The sequence below is a fragment of the Trematomus bernacchii genome, unplaced genomic scaffold, assembly GCF_902827165.1.
Source record: "Trematomus bernacchii unplaced genomic scaffold, fTreBer1.1, whole genome shotgun sequence".
Taxonomy (NCBI): Eukaryota; Metazoa; Chordata; class Actinopteri; order Perciformes; family Nototheniidae; genus Trematomus; species Trematomus bernacchii.
Genome location: NW_022987720.1, coordinates 27707971 through 27734969, shown reverse-complemented (window position 1 = coordinate 27734969; position 26999 = coordinate 27707971). Strand labels below are relative to the sequence as shown.

The following is a 26999-nucleotide window of genomic DNA, read 5'->3' as shown; positions in this document are numbered from 1 at the left end:
ACTGTTGAACTCTGGGAAATGTAGTTTTTACGTTACTCAATTGCCGTGGTCACAATGTAACTTGATAATATGATTTTATACATGTATAATATATACAATATATATAATGTATAGAATAGCTTACATTTAAAATAATATATTATGTTTATTTGTATATATTGTGTATTCAATAGAAGAGGTGTGCAATAAAAAGATAAAATTAAATATTTATTATTTATTTAAACATAAAAATAAATAAGGTGCAATATAGGTAAATCCAAATATATATATATATATATATATATATATATACACAAACATAAGAAGTTAACATAATAGGTTTAAGTATGTGAAATACAAATATAAAAGTACATTTAATTGTCGAATAACCTAAATAAAATAAAGATATCAAAATTAAAAAGGACATAACATCACCAAGGTTATAGACATTAGCTACATTACATTTCTAATTAGAAATACTTAAATGTTTATTGAATACATGTATGTACAGATAATGTTAATTGATATGGATAGTCAAAAAAAATGCACACAAGACAAGGAATTTATTTTCAATTTAATTTCTTTTAATATAATCTTATTTACATTGTATTTTTTCATAAATGTTTAGTACATAGTAAGTTACAATACTCTTGCATCCATTACACAGTGAACTCTAGAAAATGCAGATTGAAATGATACTGCTTAACAGTCTTCAATAATCAATCTACAACAAATCCCAACTGTTTCCACATGTAGGTCTTTTGATTTCATTCACTTTGTTGGAGGACTAATGACTGCAAAGAGGATTTTTTTTGTTCATTCACGGTGGTCTTGAGAGCGAGGACTACTTTTTTCTAACATCCAGGCAATGGAGACAACATCAGGGCCACAGAGAAAGAAAAAACAAGATGGTGAAATGGATGATGAAACATGTATGAAAGGCTTTTGAGATTTTATTATACACGTCACATACAACCAAAGAGTTCCTGAAGCTGACCCTTTCTTCCTTTCCGTCCTCGTGGCTCATTTAGTTAAATATCCAGGTCCCCAGCGTCAGTAGAGTTTTTTAAATCAGGGTAGGGAGGATTGATCCCTTTCAAAATAAATGTAACATGGTATTTAAAACACCAAAAACACTGTTCATTCATACACTGACAAGAGTATTCCCCCCGCAATTATTTGAATGTTAAAAAAAATAAAAACAAGTAACGAAATTCAATAAAACCCACTTTGTGGATTACTTGAATTGTAAGTGAATTGACCCTTCGACTCTGGTAGAGGGGGGGTGATGAAGAGATTAGTGTGGGCTCTGTGTAGAGCATATAGCAGCTTGGTCAGTAATCACTTAGTAATAAATAATAAAAATATCAGAGTGGATCAGAGTGGTCGCAGATACAAACGGAAGGAGACAAAAAGTTAGCAAAAAACAGAGGAGCAGGCTCATTTGATCATTTTTACAGCGGAACAGGGTGCCATGCCTGAAACACCCACTCTCTCTCACACACACACACAAATACAGTCTCATTCACACACACACGTACATGCACTCTCTGATACACGACAGTGGTTAAACATAAAGCATGAACACTAGTCAATCGATCAGCTTGTCAGACAGAAAGACAATCAGTCTCCGCTTTGTTCCTCTTCTTCACACGTCTGATTTTCTAAAAGTTTGCAGGCTCGCATGTGATTGGCCGATTCTGTCCGCGGCGGCGGCGGTAGACATTCTGAAGAATGACATCATAGCTTGTTAAAACTGAAGGATAAAAATGCTTCTTCAAAACATTTGAAAAACTTTAAAATACTTTTTTTGTCTGTTTTTGTCTTTTTTGTATCTTCTTCCTCTCCCGCTGTGCTTCCTCCTTTAACCCCCCCCCCCCCCCCCAACAGTTTGGTGGTTAGGAGGTGGCGAGAGACCCAAAGTCTGTTTCTTGTGATGCTTGGCTGCTCCGTATACTCCGCGTATACTTTGATATTTTGTTGATGTGTGTGTGTATATGATGTAAAAAGTCAAATAGTTTTGTGTGCAAGTGCAAGCGCAAGTGTGTCGGGTTGATTTTGGACTCGTCACTCCACAGCGAAGCCGCAGGTCTCCTCCACAGCCGTCAGCAGTTTCTCATAGAGCTTCTCGTAGGACTCGTAGGGAGGGACGTCTATCCGGTTAAAACTGGAGACAGGAAAGAACAATTAGTGACTCTTCGGCACATACATAGTCATTGAAGTCGTATTTTCATTTAAAAAAACTGTCCGAACTGATTAAATCTACTATATCATAGTCATATTTGTTTATATTATTCTGGTCTATAGAGTGGTGCAGGGTGAGTCCTAAAACCAGTAATGAGTAAGCATTTTAGAAAGTTAGCTTCCCTTGTTTAGAAGTCAATGGTTTTTTGAACGTGTTTTTGCTTAGAGGCGTGAAATAAGATCTGTCGTTAACACAAACTTAATGGATTTTTCCCATTTTGTTCTACGACGTAAAATGTGTCAGTAAATATTCCACTGGCCAATTAAAAAAGTTGTTATGTTTAATTAAAACAGCGGTTGCTAATAGGTGACTAAAAGAGACTACTAAAAAGGTCATCACGCTGAACATTAGCCACCTTGTTGGTGACGTGAAGTCATGTGACCGTGATGTAGTTCCTTTAGAGCCTAACGTCAGCTTTTTACACTGGAGATTGCATTTAAAAAAAAATCATAAAGTGGTGATAATATGTGGAGATTATCCTGCTGAAGGAAACGTGCAAGTATCATAAATGTTGAAATATTCCAGAAACCATGGTCCTTACCAGGTGTGAGCCTTGGGCAAGTTGTCTGTGTTGGCGTCTATCAAGTGGATGGTGAAGAGCCTTGGTCCTGCAGAACCTGTAGAACCTTACACATATACATTCTAGTTATCACTGCTCTACTCCGAAGCACTGACCACTCAACAGTCTATACACAGGATCCCATCAAATCACAAAGATATAATCAATTCATTAGTTGTTAGATTTATTGTTGACTAATGTCGGACAGAAAATGAATCTGGATTAGGTTTAATTCAATCTACAGCTTAGTTGATCAAATTACGAGTGTCTAAACATGTGAATTAATTGGTTACTATTTGAATAATGCTTTAGTGAGTGTTTTTATACGAAAATAAATCTGAAACATGATTTTCTATGTCTGCATGCTAGTAAACGAACTTGCCTCTTTATAGTTTTCTATCTAATGGCTTTAAAGAGAGCAGAGCATAAGAAAAAGGACAGTTCTAACAGACCAAATTAAAGTCAGCAATAAAGTTATAAAATGTCCAAAAAGAGTTTTAAATGCTTTTATTTACGACACGCACCGCTCTCCTTAACGCCATCCGATAGAAAACATTTTCCAGGAGCATAGACAGCCTTGGGAGGGGAGTGACGTATACAATTTGTTTTGTTTTTTGAACTGGTTTATCTAGATAATAATTGTCAAATGAATTGACTTTAAGAAGTCTGTAAGTACGTGTGCACATCTCTACGTACTACACTGCAAAAACGTAAAATCTTGCCAAGTATATTTGTCTAATTTCTAGTCAGAATATGTCGTTACACTTGATATAAGACTTAATAACTGAAGTCTTGTTTTTAGACAAGGCATCTTAAGCATCTTTTTAAGTCAAAGTCTCTTAAAAACATCTTATTTTAGAGGAACATCTCCAACTAACATCAGAAAACAGAAAGCGTCTAAGCATTTCTGTCTTTCTTTGTTACAAATGTCCTAATTCTGGTCAAATATAGTTCAAAATAAGTTTTCCCAGCTAAATACAAGATCTCATTTATCTCAGTATCCCATCTTTACTTCAAGAAATCTCACCAAGCCATTTTGTACTTGTTCTATTGGCAGATTTGTTCACTTATTAAAAGAGAAAACACCTTGTTTTTATTATATATTTACTTGTTTTTGGAGCAGCATTTTTTCCCAGTGTATATGTTATTGTTAAGATGTGTTTAGTGGAGTAAAATATCCTTCAAAGTGTACCATAATAAGTCTCAAACATAGTAAAAAGAGATTTCCTTTTATCAAGAACTCTATTTGAATCAGTTATCGTACTGATAGTAAATGTTGGTTGTTTAATCGTTCATTAGGAGAACAGATACATTGAATTAGCAGACCAACTGTTAGCATCAAGTGAAGATAATATATGATGTGGGTAAAATAGGAATGTGTGTTATGTGATCCAGTGAGTGACCCACCCTGCAACGCTTTGAACCCCTGTAACGGGACTCGGGTGGATCCTGTGACGAACTGCAGGAGGCGTCCTCTCCTCTCCTCGCTGAAGGCCTCCACCGCCTCCCAGAACCACCGCACCACGTTGCTCTCACTGGTGCAGTGCTTCAGACGCGTGTTGGTCTTCCAGTCCGCCAGGTCGATCTTCCCCAGCCCACCGATGATCAACTGGAGAGGAGGGGGAGGTTAATAAGGAGGATAGCAGGGTATATGCAGGAATCCTGAAGTCAAATGTAATTCCTTTTAAGACCTTTTTTAAGACCCTTTCCATACATTTTAAGACCTCATCGCCACTTTGAGTTTTAACCGGTTACCTTGGCGACACACTTTACCTCACATTGACTATATACAGTATTGATTGTCCTTCCTCCTTATCTTCCAACCATTTGGACGCAAACTTGCATTTCCCCATAACGATGTTGTTTAACAACCGGCGTAGACGGACCTTGGCGCGCTATCAAGCAGTGAGCGTGCGATGTCCTGTTCAGATGACGTCAAACCCAACGGGATGCCATAAATAAACTACACAGAATCACACTACACACCTATGCAATGATTACATTCAGGCAGACTGTAGAATACAACCTCTTTGGACAATTTATATACTTATTGAAAACAAGCTACAAAATGTAATACCTTGGAAAATGCCGTTTAATACTTTTTAATAGCCTTCATTTTCGCTAAATTGATTCATCAACTTTTAATACTTTTTAAGACCCCGCGGACACCCTGGATAGGTGGCATAGAAAAGATGGTTTGAGAGTTTACAATGAAACACGTAAAATGAGCTGGATTGCAGATGTACCTCGAGTTCTTTGTGGTCGAAAGGTTTGAGGAGGTGCTGGGGGATGAGCTCACTGAATCCCTTCTGGAGAGCCAGAAACTGGGCTTCAATTCCTCGCATAAACCGCCAGTTCACATAAAGTCTGAAATACAAACACAACATGGTGCAGGACAAATAAGAAAACTGAAATCAACAGCTCTTCCTGACTACGAAACAGTATATCTTCTGTATCAACGGCAATCAGAATACTTCATTTGTCCCAGGGGAAATTGGGTTTCTAGACAGTTGCTTCATTTGAGAAAAAAATTAATTAATGAATAAATAAATGGAAAAACAAAACAAAAATATAACTACAAAATAAATAAAAGCAAAATGATGAATACAAATATGTATTAAACCTGACGATATACAACATGAATAATACAATAAAAACAGTGGTGTATTAGTTTGAATAAGATATTAATACTGAATTGCCCAGAAGGTTTGAGTATAAGACAGTGTCTGTTCTCACCTGACGTATTCCTTTTTGTTGTCCTCGGTGACGGGGATATTGCGGCCGTTGGGTTTGAGTTCGTGTTGTGAGAACTTCCCGAAGGCGTTGTGCTCCACGCAGAAGGTGTGGTCGAGGACCGTAGTGATGTCGTTCTCTCTGCACAAAGAGAATTACAAGTTAACAATCTATTTATATCCAAAAGGGGACAGTGCAGGCCATGTGATAAATCTCCCTCTGCGGTCAGAGGCGTTTGCTCACAGTATCCAGACGAGACTCTTGTGCAGCTCGGGGTCGGTGGTCTCAAGGTCGATGAGCGTGATGGGTTTTCCTAGCAGCTGTTTGTAGAAGGGCAGCGTGAAGCTCCCGTTGATGTAGTGACCGTGAAAAACTGCCAGGCCCATCACCCGGCCAACAAAGTGGAAATAAGACAGGTGGTCCTGAACGAAAAGTAAGAAAGACAGAGACACAGACAGACACACACGGGTCAGAGAGTCTTCCTATTCAGCTCGACTGTAAAGTAAGTGTGTGAGTGTGAGTGTGAGTGTGAGTGTGAGTGTGAGTGTGAGTGTGTGTACTCACGGGGTTGATGGAGGAGTCGGGGTTGATCTGTAGTGTGTAGATATTGTCTGTGGAGTACTGGAACAGGCCGTAATAGGGGTTCAACATTTCATGACACAGCAGGTACAGCCACTCCCTACAGACAACCAGCACATTGTTAACCATTGTTCAAAGCACAGTCATTAATCATAAAACAATGAGAAAACTGAAGGAAAAAAAAAAATGTATATGACGTAGTCCTTGAGTCCAGTGAAGTGTCTTTTCTTAGACTTTTTTAAGGTGGGGTTGTGTGAGGTATGTTTTGGCACAGAAGCAAAGCAACATAATAGCCACCGTAAAAAGTTACTTTCAGTTGAAATGTATCCTATATTAGGAATATTTATAACAGCCCTTGTTTTGGGAACTGAAGCCTCAAGACGCCTTAAAACATTTGATTGAGTTTAAATGAACACTGTGTTTAAAATATCTTTAGTGCTTTATCCTGCCCTCAGACTGCCCTTTAAAACCACAAAAGTCCATTCATAAAAACAGTAATTTAGGTTTAGAGTTATTGATATACTGCTGCCTCCATAGGTCAGTTTGTTTGTGTTATTGTGTGACATTGGTGTTTTGTTCGGATTGACCAAAGTCACACAATAACACAAACAAACCAACCGATTGAGGCGTCGGTACACCAACATCTCCGTTCTGCATGCGTAAATTACTGTTTTTGTGAAAGGACTTTGGTGCTTTTGAAGGGAGCATAGAAAGGGCAGTCTGAGGGCAGGATAAAGAGCTAAAAATGTTTTAAATACAGTGTTCATTTAAACTGATATCGATTCTTTTAAGACGTCTCCAGATATGTTTGGATGCTGACCCTATCCACAGCAGTTTATTGGTTAGCTTCTGTGCTGACCATCATCTACTGTAGGACGTAATGCATTGACTTTAAACAAATAACTCATAGGACCCCACATTGGAAAAATACAAACTATGCCTTCAACTTAGAGTGACCATGAACTAACCACAGTCTGCTTTAGGTTGAGTTTACTAACTGGATGTTAACCCTTAGATGCACGAGTGACTGGACCCTACACTCCGATTGTGACGATTCTCTCCGACCAATCAGCAGTCGAGAGTGTTGACGTCACACACTCAGCCTGGTTGTGCCTGGCCCTAGAACCACGATTTTATGAGGCCAGAAAAACTGTGAATTAGGACCCGCTAGCCGGTACTAGGCCAAGTGGAAACGCAACCAAAAACGGGCCGCTGACGTCACAGCCCTCTTAAACCGTGCTCCGCACTGTAGTGGAAACGCGCCATTAGTGGGTCAAAAAGGACCCGTATTAGAATAGGTGGTTTTATGCCATTTTTGGTTAAGAAAAATCACTTGTATAATATTTAGTATTATATTTTGGTTCACACTAGAAATATTTTATATTTAATTTTTCACTATTTATAAATTTTAGACATTTTCTTTACATTTTGAAAAAAAACGAAATTCCATAGAAAATGCATGCGGGTCATTTTTGACCCACTTATGGAAGCTTGGGGTAGTAATACAAAAACTACAATTTCTTAAAATGTAAATTTAAAATTTGAATGGCATGATATCCAAAACATGTTTGAGGAATAGCTGGAATATGAAATGATAACGAAAATGTAATTACAAAGATACTTCAAGAAAACCACCTCACCGGGTCAAAAAAGACCCACTTATGCATCTAAGGGTTAAGGAAATAAAATGATGAAATAGAAACAACAGCAGGCATGGCATAGTGGTAAGAATAGGCTGTACAAATGTGTTTAAAAAACACTCTCCGAATAAGCAATAGGGCACATTGTTTAAGAAGCTGTAAATGAAGTGGGAAATACACATATAGTGACATGTATTTAGATGCTGACAGCACGGAGGTATTCAATTATTATTTTTCTTGTTTTTGACAGCGTCATAACTCGGAGCTATAAAAACAAAGAGCTGTGAATGTGTAACACTTGATCTCAAGTCAGCAGGGAGATTACAAATGGAATGTGACTGAGGAAAGCAAATGAAAAGGCTTGATGACAGAAATAGAAAGCCTACATCAAACACAAAAGTGATCATAGATGTGAACAGCGAGCTACCTGGCCACTCCACCGTAGTCCAGCCCCTCCTCTCCTCTGAACTTCACCATCAGACGCTTCTTCAGGTCTTTGGGCCTCATCTTCATTATTTGCCGATATGACTCCTACACACAGACGCACGACATTAATACATCATCGCAGAGAAAAGAAAACAAAGTGACCCACAACACATGCATTCAGATCAGTGATGTTCTGTTCAACTGTTTATCTATATCGAAATCTGTCACATTGACCCCTACGTTTTATACACTGTTGAAAAGAGATGATTCGCTTTTTTATTATATCCTTATTGGTTTTGCTCTCGAAATATAAAAAGGACTATATGTCACATACTCTGTGACAGAGCCACACATATGAGGAAAAGGACTTCAAAGTTTTCAGTGGATTTAAAAAAAAATATTAGCCAAAGAGTTGTAAGAGGGAGCTCTAGGCTCAATATTATGTGGGCACTTTTTCACCAATGATTTTCAATGACTTTTCCATGACCTTAACCTAATTTTCCATGACCAAAAAAATAACTCTTTCTCAGCGTACCACTGAAGGAACAGGAAAATAAGGTCTGCATATGAAACATGTCGTGCCTATCTAAAACAAATCAAATAGGCTTACTAGCTTCTACAGGCTAAAGCAACTCAAATCTCTCACCAGCAAAACACCTCGTCAGTTAAATGCCATTTTACGTTTCATTACTATACGATACAGTATTTATTATCATTATAGTATTACTATTTCGCCGATTAGATAAAATATAAATTATATTTGATGCAACTTTAGTTACATTTCCATGACTTTTCCAAAACTTTGGGAAAAATATTGTTTTCCATAACTTTTCCAGGACCTGGAATTAGCTTTTTGAATTTCCATGACTTTTCCAGGTTTGTAATGACCGTAAGAACCCTGGTGTATGTACAATGTATTTATCTTCCCGAAAATAGGGATAAGAGTTTCATATCCTGAAATACTTTGTTTAGAATCAACCAAAACACCAAAGTGACCAAAGCATGAGTTTTTTTTTACATTTAATACTTATTTCTCTCAAAATGAGCCGTTTCTACAGCAGAGTGGTTTTGATGGAGCGAGTCACATATGCACAATCGGTGGTGTTTTCGTGCTCTTTAGATGAATAAGGTTGTCTGACAGCTGTGTATGAATTCCACAGGAGCCCCCCCCCCCCTCTCCACAGCTCCACACCCACCTCAAAGATCTCCTCTCTGGACACCTCGATGCGACAGTGTCCGGCCTGAGGCTGCTGTAAGGACAGCTCGTGCCGGAGCAGCTTTAATTTATGCACCAGGTCTCTCTCGTATCGCGCCGCCACGTCTCCATCTCCTCCTCCAACTCCCCCGACCACTCCGACGCCTCCCCCCTCCTCACCCCCCACCTCCATCTGGGGGGCTTGCGAGGATTCCTTCGCTTGGCTTTGCTGGCTGGAGGTGGGAAGAAGGACATGGGAAAAGTGAAAACATGTCAGAAAGTCACATTTGAAGGAACTGGATTACACAGTGCATGCAGCCAGAGCAGCCAGAGCAGCTACATCTATAAGCCTGCATTTCTGTTGACACACGATTATTAACAGGTCGTGTTCAGAACCAGTCTGAGTCCAGCCTAACCCATTAACCACAGATTAGTCTTATTTGGTCCGAGTTATGAATGTCTGCCACCAAGGTGTACATTGATGTTGCCATGAGGGATACAAGAGAGCATAGAGTGGTGCAGGAATGAGTCCTTAACCCGGAAATTAGTTAGCATTTCAACACTTCTGGTTAGCTCGTCTTTGAATCATTGTTTTTTTTATTGTGTCGTTATTTAGATGCTGAAATAAGGTTTGTTGGTAACACAAACTTATAGGATTTTCGAGTTTTGTCCTACTACTTAAAATACGTCAGTTAAAATCCCACTGGTGGATGTCTGAAGATTTTACATTTCACAAAAACAGCGGTTGCTAACATTAGCCACATTTAGCTTAGCGGTGATGATATGAAGTCATGTGACCGCGCTGTAGTTCCTTAGTAGCCTAATGATTGCATTTATGCTTGAACTATTATTAAAGTGGTGTTAATACGTGGAGATTATCCTGCTGAGAAAAATGTGTAAATATCATAAACTTGTGTTTGCAAAGGATCTTATTTTCTGCAATATTCAAAAATCAAATGGAGAAATCTAATACTTTTTTTAGTCAATGGAGCCTTCGCCATGCTAACTTCCGGGTTGGCCTACAAAAACACGCCATCCTTGCACCACTCTGTTTCCGATGCGTATGTATACCTGATAATGGTGTGTAGGCGCGGGTCTGTGAACTGTGTGGTTCGGTTGTTGTGGTCCACAAAGTAGATCCGCCCCGACACGGTGCTGCGGACCTCCCAGCCCACCGGCAGCGGGCCCAGCTCCTCACAGCTCACACTGGCCAGATCCCTGCAGCAGGAAACAAGCAGCCAAACTTCAAAAAGCAGCCGAAATCCTCAGCAGCAGCAGCAGCCAGATCTCTTTAACTTTCTGACCCTGCATACTGCTCTTAACCCCCAACTAAACCCCAGCGCTTAAGAAAAACAACCTGGTGATTTTCCCTTAATCTGTTGGTGTTATTACTGCAGAGCAAGGTTGCTGCACACTTTTTGAAATACAATGTAATGCTTTTTATTTCTATTAAATTCTTCTCTATGTCCTCCTCCTCTGCTGTTAGTTAGAAAGTCAGCAGGGTTTATTGAAGCCTCGCCTCCTTTCAGGTTTAGCTTGGACTCGAGTGAAGTGATTTGTAAACGTACCGCGGTATTCGAGGGTCGTGCCAGGTGCTGACGCCCGTCTGTGTGTGAAGGAAGTAGACCTGGCCCTGCACCGTCGTTCTTTGTTCTGTTTGAAAAAGAAGAAAAAAAGGTCTTAAATGACTTAATATGAAATAAATACAACATGAGATGTTTTAAAGAGAAATACACATTCAAACATATTTATTTTACTTAAACCGATATATTGCTGCACTTTATCTGCATATAGAAGTATGAATGCTTGTTTGTATGTTGTCTTCTCCTGAATGTTGTACGTCTCGTGTTGTTTTTTTATATCTTTGATGGCAAAAAGGAGCAGCTCTACTCATCTCATTGCACCCGTATAATGACAATAAAAGGATTATTCTCTATTCTATTCTAAATGTTTGACTGACCGTATCCCTCCGGCAGGTCGGGCGGCTGGTGTCCGTGCGGTCTGTTTTGGGGTGTGTGTCCGTGGCCTCTCGAGTCCTGCCCTCTGATTCGCTGCGTCTGAAGACGACCCTCCTGACCGGGCGAGTCGAGCCGACAGTTCCCGCCTCCCGCTGCCCCGGTGGGGTCCGAGTAGGGCAGCGGCTCTTCACTGAAGCATCCCTCAAACACAGGCCTGCACACACACACATGTCACTGTTTTCCTGAAGCACATGATAAGTCAACTGCTTTTGTTTTGATCTTTGGGTACCAGAGTTTGGAAGAGGATCAAACAAATGATAACTATGACTTAAGTGATGCTGCACCACAACATCTCCCAAAATAAGTCTCAGTTCAACTTCTCAAGGGATGCCAACATGACAAAGGACACTCAAGTTATTAGCATATGAGTGTTTTATGAGCATGAGAATTACCTTGGTTGTATGTAAGCAGTATGCAGTCATAAACTCTCAACCTACTTGCACAACTTTTAGGAGATTTTTGGGCTAAATGTGGGAATATTTGTAGAAAGAACATCGTTTAACCCTTCACGAAAAAGGTATTTAATATGTTTCTATACTTTAAGATCAATATACGACATGGTTTCCTTTTTAATTGATTGAAAAGTAAATATCACAGCTGTTTCATTAAGGATGAATGTAGACCTAGCTGGTTTGGACGAGGTGTTTTGTAACCTGAAGAATTTCAACACCTGAGGCCTGTACTATGAAGCTGGATTTTCGCTTAGCCGGCTAAATTCAGGGAAATCTCGGGCTTTCCGGTCCTACGACGCTGGTTCTCTTTTTAGCAGGCTAGATTTCCATGGTAACTTATGCTGAGCGGCAAACCTGCTCCGGAGCAGGTTAGGTGGCAGGCTAAGAGATCAACTCAGTGAAAGCACTGCCTGCTGACCAATCAGAGCTCCGTGTGCGGAGCTTAAAGCGATCAAGTCATATTACAGGATAGAGGAAATACAGAAAAACTGCCGTTGCAGGAAAGACGGCCGGCCAAAATCAACTGACTGTGTGAACGTGAAAATTAATAGAATATCCCCTCCCATCTTCAGAGCAATCTGACTATTATAATATTAGCGTTAAGAAAGCTTACTTAAATATCTGCCACGACATAAGTAACCGGATCAGAGTAACATTAAGTACAGTCCGCGGCACTGTGAGTGCAGACGTCGATGTGTCCCATTATCATTCATATCATATCACATCATAATGTATCATATATTTCCTTATTTGAGTCAGCTTCTTGAGCCGTATCTGGCCGTGCAACACTCACAGTGTCACATACTGTATGCAGAAGTATTATTTTAAGCAACACATTAAGTTGACCCTAATTAAAGTCAGATCCACTCGTGTCTTGGACGGGGCAGTGATTTCATAAACCTGTTAATGTACGCATTCAAACACTTTTTCTTTTACCAGCTGTATTCACCTTGCAGGTGCAGCTATGTGGCTTTTATCCTGGATAAAGTGTTTAAGTCATGGATGTTTAAAGTTTAACTTCTTCATATTTGACTAATATTAAAGTTCACTTTTCATTCAGGAAGTATGACGCTGCGCTGTCAGTACGCTTGTCCGTGTTTGAGATTGGTCGAATGCTCCAAATAACACCCCTTTCATGTGAACGCGCACCTAACTAGATAGGACACGGCTGGCTTGAGCGATCCACTTGATAACCAGCGTCGTAGTACAGTTTAGCCAGAGCGCGTATGTTTTGGATTGGGCCAACCGGCTAACTCAAACATATCCAGGTTAGGAAAATCCGGCTTCGTAGTACAGGCCTCTGGTTAAGCTTGATTGAGCATGTGTGAAAGCAGCAATCCAATCAGAAGTGGGGCGAAACAAACAGGGCAAGACCCCCCGGTGGTCACGTTCGGCTTCCACTCTAATCACATTTACCTGATGCACCATCTGAAGAGCAACTGTCTTGTGAGTGCGTGGTGGTACGCATCCATAGCTCTGCTTCTAAGGCAAACTTATGTCTCCTAATAACATTCATCAGAAGATCGTATTTAGGTCGCAGTAGAGATGCTTGCTGTAGCTATACATGTTCATTTCATGAAAGCTGGATAATTGACCAGTGAAACGGCAGTAGCTCCTGCTCTGCCAGGAAAAATAACTAAAAGAGAGGAAGTGTTTAGGGATGAATTTGTTTACAGCTTCTGGACCGCTCGTGGATGTTTCTGTGTGCACACAATGAACAAAGAGGCAAACGCAATAACTGTATCCAACAGTCCCTGAATCAGAACAAGGCAAACAAACTGCAGATCTGTAAACACCCCAAAAAAGGCATCAATCGTGACACTTACAACAACGTAAAAACAAAAAGGAAGGCTCTCTATAACTTCCAATATAGCTGAGAAAGCGTAACAGAAAAACCTATGAAACATTCAACAGTGTCACAACAAGATTTTATTTTTTCCCATGAGGTTATTGTATTGTGTCTCTGAGGTCTGGCAGTGCACTAACCCGTCATTTTCCAGCAGTCCCCTGCAGTCCACCACAGGGCCACCGCTGCCGATGCGATCTCGCGTCTGTAAGCTCACTGAACACAAGCAGGAGGTCGAAAGGTCAGAGGAGCGACAGAGGGCAGAATATTCACGCAGTCAAACAGAAGTTACTCTGGGGGCGAGGTGATGCAGGTCATTTGTAGATGATGTATCTGTGTTTCCAACCCTTACCTACGATCTGCCCCCGCACTGCGTCACTGTCCGAGGGGTTCAGCTTACAGAGGTCTAGTCGCTGGTCTAGAAAGGAAGGAAAGGGAAATGTAAACCAGAGGATTTTTGCATTAATGTGTACTTAAAAATCACACAGAAAAGAGAGACTTACATCCTGTGTCTTTTAGCCTGCTGATGGCGTTAGAAAGCAGTCGTATGCAGCCCAGGAAGCCCGCCCCCTGTCGTTTATGGATCTTTTTGTGGTTCCATATGCTGATCGTGATGGAGTCTGTTTTTCCGATGTAGCTGAAAAACAGATGTTAGATTCACAAATTACTTCATGTTTAATACAACACAGTCTGGTGTCAAGAATATAAGGTTTTTGTCTCTCGACCTTTAAATACATATAAACAAAGAAGTTGAAAATAACCGCGAGTTGCAGCCCTGAATATAAAGTCTCCCTTTTTGTAAGACATAATGTGCCTGTGTGATTGTTTGAGAATAATAGACCAAATTGAATTGATAAAAGAAGACATCTTTGAAGTATATTGTTCAATTTCAAGATAAAACCAGTAAGAAAACATGTATTTAAGTGTATAGTAGCTGTGGTTGTGTTGCGGTAGACTCACAGGTCGTAGTGCTGATTCCATTTGGGGTCCAGTGTGCTCTTGACTGTGTCTGTAGAGTGGCATTGACCCGATCCATCCACCACAACCTTGGCGAAGGGATCCGGTAGTCCTATACACACACACACACACACACACACACACACAGCTCAGATTAATAGTTTGTATCCCCCACGGTGAAACCCAATGAGCTAGCATCTAGTTATTAGCAATATCTCAATTGGCTTAAGTGATGCAGATAACATATCTCTACAACAAAGCAGAGCTCTCTATTGCTGCAGACATTTTACTTTTACTAAGACCAGCCTCCAGTTTAAAAGCTCTAAACCAATAACAGCATATTCTATCTGCTTTTTGGGCAGCGCATCATTTAATAAAAGTGGATGAAATTAAAACAAAGATATGGTCATGACAAACAGCAACTGAGGGACATCAATGGCAATAGAGTGGCGCCGGAATGAGTCGTTAAACTGGGAAATGAGTTAGCATTTTAGCAGTTCGGGTGCCCTTGTCTCAAGTCACCATTTTTTTTTTAAATATGTTTTTGGTTTGAGGGCCAATATTAGAGTTCTGTGGTTAACACAAGGGTGAAATATCAGTAGATACCCCACTGGTGAATGCTAACAAGTTGCGAAAGACTTCTAAACGCCATCAAGCCGAATGTTAGCCGCCTTTAGCATGTGATTTGTGGAGATTATCCTGCTGAACAGAACGTGTAAGTATCAGAAACTCTTGTTTGCTAGAAGTCTTAATTTCTGCAATATTCCAAAATCAGACTTTTTGTCAAGGGAACCATTGAGATGCCAACTTCCGGTTCCACCTACACAAATATGTCATCACTGCACCGCTATATGTGTGTACAGAGTTGGTTTTGATGTCACACACAGACCCTTATTGAAAACACATCATCTCATCATGTAAACCAACCGTCATCACGTCAAAATCATGCACATGTAAATGAGCACATCTTAATACTTACGAAAGAAGTCTTTCTTTGCGAGGTTCTTGGCACATAATACTGCAAAAGAATAGAAAATCATTATGAACAAAATGCCGCACACACAAATATGTAAATGATCTCAGGGTGTGTGTAGGCTGGTATAAATCTACACTGGAGCGCGGTGTGGAGGAAGAACGCTGCTCAGGATAATATATGAATGCCAGAAGATGGTAATGAGCAGGAGAACTTATGTGACTTGCAGGAGGAGAATAGGCAGTAAAGTATACGCTAGTGTCAGGATCACACACACACTCTCACACACACACACACACACACACACCGCCCACAGTGAGAGTGGCAGGGTGCCTTCGCTGCCACATCATCTTTGTGGATCCAGAGAGCAAAACTACACTTTTGAGAGTTCCTAATCGTGCAATAAGTATTTACTTTATTGTGTGTGTGGGTGTGAGTGTGCAATTTCTTGTTATTTGTTTGCCAGGCTGCCTGTATGGTGGCGTTTTTCATTCTAGGTCACTGCTGTAAAACTTAAAACAACACAGCAATAAACTAATTATTTAAAGAAAACACACCACGTCCAGTTAGTAGAGGAGTTGATTATAGGGCAGTGTGGGCATTGAACACAAACAAGCAGCCTGTTTGCATAAAAGCTGATGTAATGCAGTCAGAAAAGGTGACTGTAGAGTAACCTGTAATCGACGTGATAACTGGAATAATATTTACACTGCATATGTATACATGTCCAGCGCTAAGTACCAGCTTTTAGGTCGTTGTTGGGAACATTATGTGGTCTGACAGTTGGGACAAATTGGATATAAACATGTTGATGAAATGGCTCTAGGTGAGAGTTCTCTTTGCTCCAACACATCTGAGACGGACTGCACCAATCTGTCTCTGTTCAAATAACAGGTCAAAACTCGCCTTTTTATAACTGTTTTTAATGTGTATTAAATTGTATTTTTTTTTTTATGTGAGTCTGCAAACAATAGAATTGACAAAAACGGGTTGATTTCAACGGTTAAGCAGAACACATTTTCAGAGTAGCATCATTGTTATTAATGTTATTATGTGTTGTCTCCTATGTTAGGCGGATTCTCCAGCTAAAACATGAATCATCATTTTACTAAAATCACAATATGGAGAAGTGCAATATTCAAACTGCAGGAGACACAATGATTTTAGAATTGTCATTGTTTCAAAATGTCATTCTGAGTGAATATTGTGTTGCAGAGAAGTCACAGCCTACAAATCGTACTCTACAGATATAAGAACACGTCTTTGTTTACTAAATATCTACACAAAAAAGACAATCACTCCATGATCCAATTACTCAACTGTTCAATTCAAATTAAAAATAAATAATGACTAGGCAATATTGTGAATCATATTACAATGTACATACATACATACATACATCAAATATAAATGCAAATAGGGTTTTTGCCCCAAATTGTTCCGTGGTAGTTTCTACACCGTGGTGAACAAAGGGATGTAAGGTTCTCTGGAGAATCAGCAGCACTTGCTCTGCAGGTATGTAGGTGTTCAATTACCATATGGATTCCTCCCTGAAGGCGGGTAACTCAAACCACTGACTGACAGGTAATTAAGATAAATTGCGGTGTTTGGTGACCTTGAACAATTGGCAGAATGTGACAGAATATTTTAAAAGAGAAATACTTTGGGTCCATTTCTGTGTGTAATTATATCATGTCAATCATCTTCATGCAACCAGATGAGGGAGTGCCGTCATCCCTAAACTGGTTTTACGTTTTACAGGCTCTGTTTAACACTGTGAGCTTTAAACAAAACTAAATGCATTCAAATTACATTTAAAGGTAGGGTAGGTAAGTTTGAGAAACCGACTCGAGATCGCTAGAATTTGAAAATACACAACCGGAGAAAATCTGCCACTTCCTTACAGAGCCCCTCCTCCAACACACACGAACGCACACATGACCAATGAGGGCACGAGATAAGTTTGTGCACAGATGGAAGGCTGACAGGCAGGTAGGCCATCCAGTTATTTTAGCCGGGCCGGCTCAGATGATTGGTCGTGCTTTTTACAGTACTACGGCTTCCACAGATGACATTTATTTATGGATTTTTTGTCAAAGCACTTCAGATATTCATTGCTATCGGGATGTTAAGAGCATTCCATGGAATATAACAAAAAGTGTATCTCGAGCCGGTTTCTCAAACTTACCTACCCTACCTTTAATATTATCATTTATAAAACCAAAAACGCCAATGCTGGTTTTGACATTTACCTCAAGAGTCCGCTGCTTTTTTCCGTCTTAAATTGTTAAATAAATGAAGCACTTTACTTTATTTTGTTCTGATCTTTATTTTTGATTAAAAGTAATACAATGATTATTCAAAAGATGTGTCCATCTCCTAGATATTGACCAAAATAAGTCATTACCAAGTAGGGATGGGAATGATTAATCGAATATTCGAAATTATTCAAGTATTCGAATATGAGAATATGAATTTTTCTTTTTTTTGGAGGGGTGCCTAAGTTGATTACATATGATCAAATGGAATAATTCAATGTATACGACAGTGCCATAGCTAAATGTGTTAGGTCTAAAGGTGTGTTTTGCTCCGCTCACCGGCCCCTCACAGCGGGCAGAGCTGCAGGTGCTGACCCTCCCTATACGCAGATCACGCAGACTCAAACCTCATCTTATGCCCAAATTCCAGCTGAGAGGGTCTTCTCTACAGCTGGCCTGATTGTGAATCGCCTCCGCACCCGCCTCTCCCCTGAGTAGACATGCTCATATTCTTAAACAAGAATGAGTATTGAATAGCTGCATTCTGTGCATAGGCCCTGTTATAGGTTGATCTCTGTTGTGATAGGGTTACGTTACCCTAACCCGTTATGTTGTTCGTGTACGATCCCTCTTTCATTTAAAAAACAAGTTATGTTTTAAGCATGAAAGCTGTAGGCCTATAGCTGTCAACTGTTCAAACTGTGATCACCAGTTCAATACATTTGACAAATTCGACTTGGTTTCTATACTGATTTGAACATGTATTTATTTTTTGTCAACATTTTTATTTATTTTTATAGGATATATACATTTCGGTTAACCGTTTTTTTGGGAGTCGAATATTCGAATATACATTTTCTTTCAAATTCCCATCCCTATTACCAAGTAGTTTTGAGCATTCAAAGTCTAACGATACCTACATTTACTGTTTAATTATTTTAGATTAATTATTTAGTAGTGGTTTATGCTTTTATTTTAAAGGCAAGACACCTGGTAGGTGTGTATATATTGTATATTATATATTGACAGGTGTAGGTGGGATTAGCGCGCCAGAATAGGCATATGGTTTTTCAGCAGGGGAAAGACAAAAGGAGGCCACAGGAAAGGCAAAAAGGGCAAGATATGGGAAAACCATTGTCGTTGTAGTGTGGGATAATGGATCAGTGGAATATAACTGCAAAAAAACGACCTTCTTGTCTGGACTTTGGATCCTTTCTCCTGCGTCTGGTGCCCTACCGGCAGTTACATTTTTGAGTCAATTTCCCGTTTTATTTCTTTATAATTTTGCCGCTCCAGCAACATGAAAGGCATGAAGATTGGTTGTTGTGTTTCAGAAAAAGCGAAGGCGTCTCATGATCTATTAAACCTGCTGCTCCTGTCTGATTTGCTACACCACCTGACAGTCAGTGTTATCACATCTTTGCGGCCAAATTGAAACCTGGGCATGATGTGCTTTGGCCCAGACAGACCTCTAGGAAGTCAGTCAGCCAGCCGGCGGTTTAGGATGTGGTGACTTTGTGCGGTGGCGTAGATGTGTCTGGCTAACGGTGGTTTACTTCCTGTGATTAACCCGTGGAGAATGGCTGCAGGATATCCTTTCCTCTTCCTCATCGAAACCCTGTTCATTCCTCCTCCTCCTCCTCCTCCTCCTGACTCACACATTCCACTCTCAGACCTCATCTTCTCCCAGACACAATGAAAGAAACACAGCTGGAGCGGGACAGAATCAAGTTTCTAAAATGTGCCCCTGCTTCTTCTTTTAGACGAGCAGACGAGGAAGACTTTTTCCGGCACGGTCACATCTTTGCCATCCATCTTATGCTTCCATTTCTTTTCAGAAGAGACACCCCTAATTCAACCCTCATCCCTCTTGTTCCACCTCTTTGACCGGCTCTGAATATGTGACAGGCCCTTTTTTCTCAGCGTCTCAGGAAATTCCTCATCCTGCCAAGGTCACGGCTGGTAAAGACACACACAGCTTCGGCTCAGCTGGTTCTCAATTTACCCCGCTGCCGCTTTCTTTTTTTGGCATTTATGTCCTTTCCTTTTTTAAACTTTTTTTGTAAAAACCAAGAGGGAGCCAGCGGGGGAAGAATTATTTTCAATCTTGAGTGAACACACAACATTGCAAGAGAGTTAAAGGAAAGGGGAGCTTTTTACCACCTCAGAAGCAACAGTGTTAAGAATTTGAAGCCGTAACATTTTTTATCCCTCAAATTCTTCTCTAATTATCTCGACTCCTGCACTTATTTTCTCAGGTATGACAAGAACCATAAAACTGCAGAAGCTTAGAAGCTTGTTAAAGCGTCTTAAATCAAAATTAATGGCAGAGTTTTTCTGGAAAAGGTGCCACGGTGCCATGAACTATCTTCACATTTAAATCAATACTCGTGACGACTACGAACCGAGCCAAAGCAGTTTAAATACTGCGATTTTCCAGATGAAATCAAGCAGAAGGACCCATGTGAGATTACAACAAAGCCACTTCCTGTTAAACCTTCTCCTCTCAGCAACAACAAAGACATGTGAGCAAATATCTCACCTACTTAATAACATGCCCTGCGCCGACAGCTAAACACGCACAGTATGACAAACAGTTCTCCAAACACATACAGAAGCTATGTTACATTTTCACACAACTTGATACAAAAAACACATTTCAGAGTGCATCTCTCTGTTGTCACATTTACAGGCTCTCCATTGTCAGCTCCTGCATCGACTTTCTGTGTTTCTGCACAGGCTGCTGGCTCAGTAAGTGAGAGGATTAGAAGTGCTTATGCTGCTTCCTAAGTAAGCATGATTCCCCCTTTCCCTCTCCCTCAATCTCTATCTCACACTTGAGCTGCTTATTGTGTCCTTTCCTTTTTCAACTGCTCTTTTTTATCGTTGGTTATTCCTCATTCTGCCACTTTCTTCGCCTCTATCCCATGTCGCCTACTGACACTGCTCTGTGTTTGGGAAAAAAATAGTTGAATCCAAGTGCGTAGGAACAAAACATTAGCTGAACGATTAATCGATTTTAAATCGAAATTTGAAATGATGCAATTATCAAATCGCAAAGCCTGCGATTTCTTTTAGTTTTGTTTTGTTCTTCTTGTGTGTCAGTCATCCACACCAATCAGAAGTGCTGTGCTCCACATGTACCAGCCATTGTTAACCAATCAGAAGTGGTCCATGATAGTAGGTGATAGACAGATTGATCCAATCACCTGCCAAGTATTTTTGAAATATTTTTCCAAATGGCTTCCAATGGAGCTTTCCTAGATGCTTTGGTGAAACAAAGCATCTGAGTCAGGTTAGTAATGCTCCATCACATGTTCTACATCTATTACAGGGTGAATGTTAAACTGAAGCTTGACTTTAAAGCAACCCAACGGAAGTTTCATGTAAGTTGAGTTCTTTCACTCGTAGCTCGGGCTGCGGGGGTGCTGGAGACGGGAGCACGTTGATACGACCTTCCTAGCCGGAGGTATGGCCGCATTTTACAATAAACTTCCGTTGGGTCGCTTAAAAACAAATATCGCAATCGCAATATCTGTCCGAAAAATCGCAATTAGATTATTTCCCCAAATCGTGTTGCTACCATGAGCAAAATAACATTATCATATCCCTTGAATCACTCGTTCTTTTATGCATTAGACGACATTTTCTTTTCACAATAACGCATTCATACCCAAACAAAGCAACTACTTCTTCTTGGACTAGTGCAATATTCAAATAGCAGGAAGCGCAATATTTGGCAAAGGCTAAATATGTGAAGATATCTGAATGAAGTATAATTAAATTTGATAATGGGAACCATATCGCAATACGAGTAAGATTAACCACAATCGTGCAGCACTGATTTTGGTAAACTTTACCACATACTGATAACAACCAGTCCCTGATAGGAAGTATTACTTAAAACAAGCAACACTTTATCAAATAAGAAACCTTTTTGATCATGCATTTGAGGCCCACTTTCGGTGTTTAATACTCTTGGCTTAAGACACAAATGTAATAAAACAAAGTCCTAAACCAGACAGGCGAAATCTTTATCAGCAAATGTTTCTCTATAAGACTTTTAAAATGTGTTTTCATCATATTTTTCCTCTATTCAGTCCAATAGTCTCCATTCACATCTCACTCGATCATGAAACCTAAATTTGACACTTTTGGAAAAGCCCCTCTTATTTAGCTAACTTACTCTAACCAGAACACCGCCTTCTAGCTAGCTAAAATATGTCCATATAACCCTAACCCAGTCTCTAAAATGTGACCCAGAGTCAGACTCGCCCTGGTCTTTGTCTGCGTCCGCGTCCGTGACACACACACACACACACACACACACACACACACACACACACACACACACACACACACACACACACACACACACACACACACACACACACACACACACACACACCACACACACACACACACACACACACACACACACACACACACACACACACACACACACACACCACACACACACACACACACACACACACACACACACACACACACACACACACACCACACACACACACACACACACACACACACACACACACACACACACACACACACACACACACACACACACCACACACACACCACACACACAAACACACACACACACACACACACACACACACACACACACACACACACACACACACACACACACACACACACACACACACACACACACACACACACACACACACACACACACACACACACACACACACACACACACACACACACACACACACACACAGGCCTTTCAGATGTAGGCCAAACAACCCCTCTCAGACTAAACACAGCGCTGGCCAGCCACAGCATTGCTCTCCCATTGGCTCATCACACATTCCTCACCCAATTAGAATTCCTCTCATACCTGTGGGGGCGGGGCACAGTCAGGGGGCAATAACCACTGTTTGCATTCAAGCTGAAATAATGAGTGATACACCCTCCACGGCGTAAAACATCCATACACACTTTCACTACTTTCTTTCAGTGTGCGGATCATCTGAAACACAACCCTGATGAAGCATTCCTTGAACTAGACTTGAAGATTGTTTTTGTGTTATTTTAAACAGATTACTTATATTGTATGTACCATGTTGGTACTGAAAGGGCTGCACAAATGTAACCAAATGTTATCAAAATCATAATATGGACCAGTGGAATAATCAGACCAGAGAAAGCTGCATTTTTGATAAAAGGTTTAATATATATATATTTTTTTTAAACGTTTTTAGATTATTGCGAAGCAGCCTACAAATTGGATACACCAGACTTAATAAAATGTTTTTGTTTGAAACATATCCTCCTCTTTTTTTACCACTACATAATCTTTTAATATACGTTTCAATCATAAGGGATGTTATGGTTCAAATACGACATCACTCCAATATCATGAATCATATTGAAATTGCAATTTTAAGGGAAATAATTTCTAACAGTGATTTTTCCTTAAAGGTCCCATGTCATGCTTTTCCGGTTATTACCCGTCCCCTTGTGTGTTATGAAGGTTTTTCTGCATGTAAACGGTCTGCTGAGTCACAAACCCTCAAAGTACACCCTGTAGCGAGTAAAACTCTAACACAGAAAATACCTGTCTATGCTGCCCCAGAACGCCTCGTTGGAGAATTCTCTTTTTCTTCCTGGGTCCAAATGGACCAATCGGTGGAGCCGTTACGTTACGTCACGTCCGCGGAGCCGTTACGTTAAGCCAGGCTGCGGGTGTGTGTGTGTGTGTGTTCGGGCTGGGTTTCGCTGTGTCTCGCAGACGGCCACTGGGCTCATAGGGAGGGGGGGCAGGAGCTCCAACAAGCCGTTTAGGACAGAGAGTGAATACACATACTATACAGAGATGCTGTATGAGAAACCAATGTGAGTTTGGAAAATAGCACAATATAAATCTATTTTAGTAGACCTCAACAATGGAATTATGATCAGTAGAAATGGCCATGACATGGGACCTTTAAGATGCAGCTCTATACTGAACCAATTCCCTATGACTGTATTTCTCCTAACTTGGGCTCAAGCTAAGGATTATTTTAATTGTTAATAAATCGATCAACTGTTTTCTTGGAGGGCTTGAACTAAAACAGGAAATACTGCTGTTGTGAGCCTGGATTGACAATTGAGACACTATGTGTAACTGGTTAATACAGATAAACATATCTTGTAACTAAAATGAGAAAAATGTATGATAAGGTGAGAAGTATGCCAGATCTGGGAGTGTAGGTTTCGTCAATACTCTCTGTCTCTGCTCTGCAATAATCAAAATACTCTGCTCTCTTTAAATAAAAAAAAAAGGAATAGAGTAGGAAAATAAACAGCCAGCTTGTAGCTCTTTTACTCAGCATCATCCCTCACAATCATACACTTGAAGTGCTCTCCTGCACCGATGCATACAGACCAAAAGACAGACAGGCAAGCACATTATGGTGTGTGTTTGCTCAACTTTGAATCAGAAGAAGGACAAGGCGTCTGCCCAGCGGCGCAGAGTGGTCATTACCATTTGAATAGAGGCCCCTGGGTGCCCAGTGGGGTTACATTAGCTACAGTAAAAACCATTGTTCCAGCTGTGTCCGTGTGTGTGAGGGAAAGAAAAGACTCCTATGTGCCCTACAGAGGAAAGACTGACCCTAAAACGAACACAAATATAGTAGAGTAGATAACAGGATGACCAAAAAAGCAAACTTGTCAAGCTTTTCTGGGTAAGACTGAGTTTACAGAGTCAGTCACATTAGTTTTGCTCCAGCTGACACAGCAGCAGAGGTGGGAGAAGTACTCAGTGTAGAATTACTCTGTTACAAGTACAAGTCCTGCAACCAAAAGGTTACTTTAGTAAGAGTACAGAAGTAATGGCATCAAAACATACTAAAATACCAAAAGTAAAAAGTACTCATTATGCAGATTGACCGATTTTATAATAATATATATCATTTGTTTTGATTATAATTGAATGACTTTGTATGCTGCAGGGTAGCTTGTGAATTTACTCCAGGTGTAACTAAAGTATTTTTTAGGTGTTGTTTATATTTAACATCATTTAACAACATCTCCAAAGTAACTCAAAGTCACAAGTAAATGTAGGGGAGTAAAAGTACATGATTTACCTCTGAATTGTAGGGGGGTAGAAGTACAAAGTAGCTAAAATTGTACTTTGACAGTTTTATTCCACAGGCCATAAGACTGTTGAACTCCTGAGCTCTGAAGTGCCTTGATAACTTTTAAGCATTCATCTGTTTGCATGTCTCACATTTATTTATTTATTACTACCATAGGCAGTGTTTTATCTCTATAGAGTATTTCATTTTACATTCTGTTTTAGCTAATCTTATTCTATTGTACATGTATATAGTTTACTGCATACACATTTGTCACTTTCTCTTGCACTATTTGATGGGTTCTTCTTGCACTTTATTTGATTGTTTATGTCTTATATACTTATGTAGCATTGTTGAAGGAGCATGGGGTTTAAGATTTCCATTGCCATAACTACACTGTAGCTACTGTGCATCTGACAATTGAATCCTAAGTACAGTACTTGAGTACATCTACTTAGTTACTTTACACCACCGCACAGCAGCGAAATCCATACTCATGGCTAATGCATGCTAGCATTTTTAAATACACCGAGAGATTGATTTTGTTTCACACCGGGTGTAGTTCGACATTAGCTTTAATCCCAGGATCAGAGCTCATCACATTCAGGTCAAGCGATGTGTTCGGCTGGTCAAACCCAAAAAATATGGGTGTAGCTAGCAGGCGTTAGCGGTCAACGGTAACTACAGTGTTACTATAAGCTAACGCTAGCTGGTTGGGAAACAAGTGTTGGCAAATCGTAAAGTGTTTTAATATAGCTTTCGAGAGTGGGTGTTTCTAATGACCTGTAAGGATAGGTATTGTATACAGTGAAACCCACATTGATAGTGAGTAGCTTTCTCGACTGTCCTCTCGGTAATTTGGGTTAGCATATGAGCTAACAAGCTAGCACTTGTGCCTCCAGGAAGTGTGCCGGCCGTTGGAGCAAATTATCGTAGTGGCTAAACGGCGGTACTACAACTTCAGTATCAGTCTGTGACGTCGCTGGGCCCAAAAATACTATTTCCCCATTGACTTACATTGGGAAAGAGACGTCTGTTAATCAGCGTATATATTTTTTTAAAGCCAATTAAACTACCCACCAAGAACACTTGTATATCCCTTATTTAAAGAACTATGGTCTTAAAGTTGTAAAATGAAGTTAAAAGCTGAATCCAGAGTTATTTTATCTCTCCATTCATTTGACTCAGCCGAGAGCGGGAGATCGGGGGCGGGGCTAAAGGGAAAACCGAACTGCGCAAGCTCTATGGGCCCACATACGGGTACTTTTGCTCAGGCCGTTTTGAGCTTCATGCGCCACTGAGCATCTCTCATAGAAATGAACGGGGTCCCGCCTCCGACGCTGTATCCAGTTCTCTTTATACATCTATGGGCTGTGTTTGCCGGATGTTTGGGCAAACAGCAGAGCCGAGAGCCTCAAAGAGACACTGTTAGGTTTGCTAATAACAACACTTTTAAACTGTGGTTTGTATGGAGAAACAATTTAGCTCCAGTTAAAACATGCACCGTAAGCGCTTTCTTTCTTTCGGTGTCGTTTTTTTTTTACCTGTCAGTCGGATTTTGATGCTGGACCCGTTCCTCCGAGTCCCAGGATTCGACATCACTCCGGGAAAAAACGATCACTCAAACTTCCCCGTTGGAGTCCCCTCCAAAAACACCGTTTCTCCACTCAATGGGAACGCGAAACACTTACGTTTAAAAACATGCGGTTTGTTTTTGTTTTCCACACGGGTAAAAATGTATTATTTCATCGCAAAGTCCTGTGCTCTTTCGAAATCCAACAACACGGGAGAGCATTTTCGGGCAGGCTCAAGCACGTACTGACGTCATGTCCTTAACGGGTATAACGTGACGGGCGCGCGTCCGGGAAGCGTGGGCGTGCCCGTAAAGATCAAATTCTTACATTGAAGCCTTCAGTTCTGCTTTATTTTAAAGTACTGTATTCCACACTAGTAAAAGCAAAAATACCCGTGACAAAGCCTATTTATGTTAAATGTCACTGTATTTTTATGATTATAAAGATAGATTT

At 40.3% G+C, this 26999-nt stretch overlaps 1 protein-coding gene across 2 annotated transcripts; it reads right to left on the bottom strand.

Annotated features, from left to right (window-relative positions):
* Positions 1-541: 541 nt before the first annotated feature.
* On the bottom strand, positions 542-26772 carry smurf1 (SMAD specific E3 ubiquitin protein ligase 1). 2 transcript variants are annotated; one of them, XM_034143005.1, is made up of 18 exons: positions 26517-26772; positions 15609-15647; positions 14633-14741; positions 14176-14309; positions 14025-14090; positions 13813-13888; positions 11317-11528; positions 10925-11009; positions 10428-10574; positions 9358-9589; positions 8163-8266; positions 6081-6195; positions 5760-5938; positions 5520-5657; positions 5030-5150; positions 4191-4392; positions 2766-2850; positions 542-2146 (listed from the first exon to the last, which is right to left on the bottom strand). In XM_034143005.1, the coding sequence occupies exons 1-18, from the start codon at positions 26569-26571 to the stop codon at positions 2047-2049; spliced, it is 2199 nt and encodes a 732-aa protein (XP_033998896.1). In that variant the 5' UTR covers positions 26572-26772; the 3' UTR covers positions 542-2046. The 2 variants fall into 2 exon arrangements, with proteins under 2 accessions (XP_033998896.1, XP_033998897.1); XM_034143006.1 differs by having other exon boundaries at positions 2766-2841.
* Positions 26773-26999: the final 227 nt, after the last annotated feature.